The 7,257-nt window shown below is 49.3% G+C and overlaps 1 protein-coding gene across 1 annotated transcript in view; it reads right to left on the reverse strand.

The window, feature by feature from the left end:
- LOC106810206 (SH3 and multiple ankyrin repeat domains protein 3-like) overlaps window positions 1–3,244 on the reverse strand; it is a 36,040-nt gene extending 32,796 nt beyond the window's left edge. Inside the window, exon 1 of the mRNA XM_014813489.1 lies at window positions 3,230–3,244. Coding sequence (XP_014668975.1) covers window positions 3,230–3,244 — 15 coding nt within the window. The remainder of the gene's footprint in view (window positions 1–3,229) is intronic.
- Window positions 3,245–7,257: the final 4,013 nt, after the last annotated feature.

Below are 7,257 nucleotides of genomic sequence, written 5' to 3' on the forward strand. Positions count from 1 at the left end.
GCTCGCTCTATTTCTCTCTCTTCTCTCTCTCTCTCATCTCTCTCTCGCTCCTCGTCTATTCTCTCCTCCTCTCTCTCCTTGTGGCTCCTCTCTCTCCTCTCTCTCTCTCTCTTCTCTCTCCTCTCTCTCTCTCTCTTCATCGCCTCTCCTCACTCCTCGCGCTCTCTATCTCTCATCACCATTCTATTCTCATCTCTTTCTCTCTTCTTTCTCTCTCTTCTCTCTCTCTCTCTCTCCCTCTCTCTTCTCTCCCTCATCGCTCATCTTCACTCTCTCGCTCTCTCTCGCTCTCTCTCCTCCCTCCCTCCCCTCTCTCTCTTCTTCATATACAAATCTCCCCCGTTTAGCAGTCACGCAAATAGAGAAACCAGTCTCCATTACCAACGCACCGCGCGAGATAAATAAAGAGTCGCGCACCGCGACATATCTATAGAGCTGATAGCGATAATTACAGATCTTTACGGTTCGCGCGACACACACGCGAGCTAAATAAATACACACGCGACGGATCCCAGCTGTCGTGAATTCGGAGAGGGGCGGGCGGCGCGGGACCGGTGTAGCGACCGGTTGACCGTGGTCGAATAACCCCCTTTATGGCCAAACTTCCCCCCTGTACGATGCGCAGCATGGGCGTTGTGCTTGCTGTGCCAGACGCATTGCGGAGTGCCGCATCGTGGTGGGATATTACTTTTTTGCCATGCGTGATGTATGAAGCGGTACGTTTTATATAGGCGAGAATACACCGGCTACCGCGCGTACACACGCGGTGTATACCGTTACGCAGTTAGAATCCTCTAGCAGCAGCGGCAGCGTCGAGGAAATAACTTTCCCGCGTGGGAGCAAGTTTGTACTTCACGCTCAGCCTATGCTTTTCACGATGACGCATACACACTGCCTCCATTGTTGTATGTGTGTGATGTGTATTGTCGATGTGTGTGTAGCGCGACGAGGTGTGTGGTTGTGTGTGTGTGTGTGTGTGTGTGTTGTGTGTGATGTGTTGTGTTGCGCGCGAGTGTGTTGGTTGTGTGTCGTGGTGTGTGTGTTTCGTGTGCGTCCGTTTGGAGTGTCTTGTCATGCGTGTGCAGACGGACTCACGACTCTACTTATTGATTAGGGCAGTTAAGGATTCCACGGAGGTGATAAAGCGAGGCAGCTCTCGCTATTTGCAGCAGTAACCATTCCCGCAGTGAGAGTGCCGCGTCTGCCCCCACTTACATTACATAAAGTACGGATATAGAGAGAAAGGTGGATGGAAAAGGGAGCGAGCGAGAGAAGCGAGCGACAGAGAGAGAGGGAGAGTGAGAGAGCAAGAGAGGGGGAGAGAGAGAGAAAGCAAGGGAGGGAGAGAGAGCGAGGACAAGACACTCTCGCACGCACGCACGCACGCACTCGCAGAGACCGAGATAGAAGGGGAAGAAACAGAAGAGAGGTCGAGAGCGAGGGGGCGCGAGCGAGAAGCATGGAAACACGTATAATGAGCGCGCTTAGCAGTTCTGATTGACTCATTTAATCGCTGTTGCAGCAACCATAAACAGTTCTACCTTTACCTATTATTTACCATTACTATCCAATATTTCTATTATTATTTTTATTTATTAATTGTTATTATTATTATTATTATTATTATTTACTATTATTTTATATACCGTCAATCCGCTCGCGCATCGAGTGGAAAGTATATACTTACGTTGACTTTATCCGCAACATGACGCTGGACCAAAGACGTCGGACGCTGACGCTGATGCTGACGGCTGAGCTGCGGGATGCTGGACGCTGATGCTGACGTGACGGCTGAGGGCTGACGCTGAGGCTGACGCGGATTGCGGGGACGCTTGACGCGGACTCTGGACGCTGACCGGAACGATGCACGCTGAGCATTCATGCCGCGTTCTTACACCTTGTCGCCTCGGCATGCCGTAAGAAGGGGGCTCCGTGGCAAGGATGCCCTCCTGTCTCCCTCCTCGCGAGGGATGCCCTCCTCCTCCCTCTCCCTCCTCCCGCGGAGGGCTGACCTACACTGCGGGGGGGGGGCAGTGCTACACTGCTGCCAGCGGCGCAGATGAGAAGGCGGAAGCGGCACAGCGGGAGTAATAGAGACGGTTGAAAAACAGCTGCGCGTCTGAGAAGCCGACGTATGCTAACAGACGACCTCTAGCAGAACGACCTCTAGCCAGACGAACCTCTAGAGACGACCTTCTAGCAGACGACGCCTAGCAGACGACGACCTAGCAGACGACCTCTAGCAAGACGACCTCTAGCAGACGACCTCTAGCAGAGCGACCCTAGCAGACGACCGCTAGCAGACGACACTCTAGCAGACGAACTCTAGCGACGACTCTAGCAGACGACCGCTAGCAGACGACCCTCTAGCAAGACGACCTCTAGCAGACGACGCCTAGCCAGACGACTCTTAGACAGACGACCTCTAGACAGCACGACCGCTAGCAGACGACACGCTAGCAGACGACGCTAGCAGCGACCTCTAGCAGACGACTCTAGCAGACGACGCTAGCAGACGACCGCTAGCACCGATGCTAGCATGCGCAGACGACGTTATCGATCGTTGTTGGTCGGAGACGGCGGCCGGCGCACCGACGAATGATTGCTGTGTGTGTGTGTGTATGTGTTTGTGGTGTGTGTGTCTGGTGTAGTGTGTGCTGGGTATGTGTTGATGCTGTGTTTGTGGGGTGTGTGGGACGTGTGGTGTGTGTGTGGTGTGTGTGTGTGTGCCTGTGTGTTTATGTATTGGTGTGTGTGTGTGTGTAGTGTGTTGTGAAATGTGTGTGTGTGTGCTGTGTGGTGTGTGAACGAGTGACGCCGTGTGTCGTGTGTGTCGTGTGTGTGTGTGCTGTGTGTGTGTGTGTGTGCTGGGGTGTGTTGTTGCATGTGTGTGTGTGTGTGTGTGCGTGCGTGCGTAGTGTGTGTTGCGCGTGCGATGTGTATGTGGGTGTGTTTTTGTCTGTCTGATTTGTCTGTCTGTCTGTCTGTCCGTCCGTCCATCACATCCCTTCTTGCATCGCGGTCGCGTTCGTGCGTACCTCTGTTGTCCGCATGCGTGCATGTGCATGCGTGTGTGCGCGCATGCCCTACGCTGCAGTCGTCGTCATGCAGTCGATATGATGCGCACGCGCCGCGGGCTAACTGCCGATCCACATTGTTATAACATGTAGCAACAATTAGATATACATTGTTCATTTTGTAGGTCATCTCTAATACTCGCCTTTCTTACTTTCATCAGAGTCATATCTTCAGAGAGAGAGAGAGAGAGAGAGAGAGAGAGAGAGAGAGAGAGAGAGAGAGAGAGAGAGGGAGAGGCGATGAATGACGGTAAAACGTCGTAGGTGGTGACCCGAGACGATATATAATTTGTAGATGTGAGTGACGTTGTTTGCGGTCCAGCTAAGAGGGGAGACGTATATAGAGAGAGGAGGGTAGGTAATTTATGATAGTAATCAATGGTAGATGGCTACCCCGAGATTATATAATATAGTTTGTAGATGTGTGTGGCGTTCTCTGGCATTCTCAGTAACAAGGAAGATTGGAATAGAGAGGAGGGAAGGTAATGTATAATAGTAATCAATGGTAGATGGCTACCCCGGGATGATATATAGTTCCCTCCGCCCAACGGAGTTGGAGGAAGTTATGTTTTCGCTCTCGTGTGTTCGTGTGTTCGTGTGTTCGTGTGTTCGCGCGATCGATATTAGCGCGTCGAGTCAGCGAGCCAGCCAGCCAGCCAGCGCAGCGAGCCAGCGAGCGTGTACATGTCAGCGAGCAGCAGCAACGAGCGGGTGCTACGAGCGAGCGAGCCAGCCAGCCAGCAAGCCAGCGAGTACATGTCAGTGCGCTGGCGTATATCGTGCATGGGTTATTCGTGTGTTCGTGAGTCGTGTGGCGTATGTCGCTGGCGGAGGTATGCACTCTCCGTGAGTGCACTCTGTCTAGTTTGTAGATGTGCCTGGGGTTGTTTCGCATTGCGGGTAACAGCCGTGACAAGTGGATAACTGCGTCCGAATGTTCCGATATTCAAATCAGTTGCAATCAGTCTAATGTCCCCGCGATATGTGATTACCTCGTAGCAATGCATCTATTGCATCGCCATAACGACGCATAAACAAAGACGTGATTGAGGCTCATTGAGCAGAAATGCGAATATTATACGTTTCCAGGAAAAGCGAAGCAAGATAAAATGACAGCGCTGCGCCAGAGTGGCGGTTTTTGCCTTTGAATTATGGTTAGAGGAGGAGAATCAATACAGGCTCTCGTCTCAGCTCTCCTGCACATGAATCTCGCTCACGATGCGGACTTTATCAGTAGCTACAACATCCACACACGGCCTAGCCTGTACACGTCCTTTACAAATACTCTCATACATCTATATGCACATGTAGCGTTGGTAAGGCCATGTGTGCGATACATTCATATTTTATACGTTTACCCTTCAAATACATTTACTGTACGCAGCCGCATTCGTCTATACTTAACTTATACGTTTCCATGACAAATACGTTCATACAGGGTCGGTGTGTCCGTGTGCACGATACATTCATATTGTAAACATCTACCCTTCAAATACATTTACTGTATACAGTCGCATCCGTCAATACAGCTTTAACGCGCAAGCATAAATTAAGAAGGCAACGTGAACAGCGTTCTTCTGCTCTAATTAATATTAGTTAATTAGAATAATAATTAATGCAGAGGTATGCACGGCGATATTTTTTTCTAGCCATGACGTCACCGCTAGCCAACCGCACAGAGGATGCTTGGCTGCAGGGGAATTATAAGAATTTTCCGCATCCATACAGCATCCGCTGTGATCGTATACAGGCTATGTAGGGTTTCAGCTTCTTTACTCTCATCACGTCAGCAACGGAGGAGTTTACTTGAACGCTAACGGCATCATCTGCGCCCAGCCTTGCCTTACTGTTCATAAGATCAACTGGTCGTGGGGCCTCCCCCTCCCGTCATGCTAGCTAGCATCATAGGATCACCTGGTCGTGGGGCTTCCTCCCCCCCCCGTCATGCTAGCTAGCAGCCTCCGCTTTGTTTGGCTTCACAACAGTAGAGAGCGAGCAGCAGCAGCGACTGGGCAGCGAGTCGAGCTCATTACGTGCGGTCAGGTTGAGGCTCGCACCACAGGCACTTGGAGCGTTTTAATAAAATATAATGGTAAATGAATACGAAATCTATTTACTACCAAAGTCTTAAAGTTTCTCTACTCTCTTTCGCCTATTATTGCCGATAATTTCCTGTAAATGCCGTCCAAATGCTCCTCTGCAACACACATGTACACATGTTCGCACAACGCTTGGTCGGAGTTGTGTGGAATCATGGTGGTGATGGGTGTGCGGAACTGTAACATCGAACGTCGAATGAACGTCGAATGACGTCGTTAAACGAGAATGAACTAATGAACACGTCGCCAACGCGACAGCTCTCTACTCCCCCCAGCCGCAGTTACAATTACCGCTTTTCATAGCCGGTGACAGCTGAGAGGAGGGAAGCTGCCGTGGGGAGATGAACGATGGTACTACCAGACACGCGCCTATAGTGTCAACGGTCGTCAGCATCATCGTCATCGTTTTCATCATCGTCGTCGTTGCCGTCATCATAGTCGTCACCGTCGTCATAATCCTCATCATCGTCGTTATCATTTTCATCATCGTCGTTGTCATTGTCAGCGTCATCACCATCGTCGCCAGCCATCGTCATCATAATCATTATAATCACCATCATTTAGCCCATACGCGACAAATAACCGCAAATTGAAACATTTCCTTGCTTGTTAGTTTATAACGTTCAGTCGGTCCTTACTCTAGCTGCCTCGAGTCGGCAACCGTGTTGTTGCCAGCGTTATCCGCGCAGTCGTACGATGTGCTTTTACACACACACCCTATCTGTATCTATCGTTCGCATGCACACGTCTTTCTCTATCTACACTTCGTTCTAGCTACAGCTGATGAAATCGGTCAGTGTTATACCAGCCGCTGCAGCTTTATATACTTTTTAAGCTGGCAAGACTAAAATAATGGTTTTAAGTGAACCTAGTACTCAATTTGTTCCGTAAGAGATGTAGAAACAACAGCGCGATAGCCTAGATACGGGGTTACTTTGTTTTTGTCAGTGTACAGAGTCTCCTTAACCACAATTTTAACAACCCCTCTCTCTATTACACATCTCACAGTAGTGAAAACATTATTTGGAACGCCTGCTACTGTTATAGCAGGATATTGATGTTAACAGCGTTCATGACTAGACGAGGTTTACATCTGGGTTTAACACCCATCGCCCGATACTCGTAACTTTAAAGGCTCACAATGTGCATCCAAACGCTAATTTCTCCAGTACTAGACTAGCAAATACTTCGTGGCATGCATAATCACACTACCTTATGACAAAATAAACTCGAGTTGCTCCCATTTCACTGCGCGTTTGCTTAAAACCCACAAGAAAGAGGTGAGAAAACTGGCATTCTGGTGCCAACGCCGACTTGTTTGCCAAACAATTTAGCCTCGAAGTGGTTAATATTTAGGCACAGCTGCGTATGACCCTTGGCTATATTTACGATAAAATCACGCGCACTGTTCGTGGCGCACAATCGAATATATACATATATCGCTATCATACCATCTATATGCACTCGGTAAACGTCGCTGTATTTGATTTATCTGGTCGCATTTTATACATGTTCGATTTTATCGTGCAAAGCGCCACGGTTAACATGTATCGCAAACGAAAGTTAAATTTTATCGTATGCCAGCCATGGCCGATATTATCGTCGGGCGAAGTAATGCTGAGCGTATATCATCGACGATTGTATCATATGTCACTATTCCGACTTCGTGCGCAGAATTCTATCTGATCTTTATTGGCTCCTCACGAGCTAGAATCGGTTATTCCGTCGTCAAGGACGCTTCATCCGGGCTACTTCCTCTCAATGGAACGCAATATAGCTGAGCGGGTCTATGTCCCGCAGGGTACTGCCGGAACGTACCCTGGTACTATCTAATACGCCGGACCGTACCTCGCCTACTCCATTAACGAGTCTAGGGAGTCGCCTACGCCTACTCCCTAACCCTAACCTTAACCCTAACCATATCAGATAGTTACCAGGGTACGTTCCGGTATACCGGACCGTAACCAGGGTACGTTCCGGCAGAACCCTGGGGAACATAGACCCTAAGAGCCGCAATATATGCTGTATTCCTCAACATGGCTGTATTTGTTTTTTATTTGTTTAGAGATGTTAAATAAAAG

This window comes from Priapulus caudatus, unplaced genomic scaffold, assembly GCF_000485595.1.
Source record: "Priapulus caudatus unplaced genomic scaffold, Priapulus_caudatus-5.0.1 Scaffold419, whole genome shotgun sequence".
Taxonomy (NCBI): domain Eukaryota; kingdom Metazoa; phylum Priapulida; class Priapulimorpha; order Priapulimorphida; family Priapulidae; genus Priapulus; species Priapulus caudatus.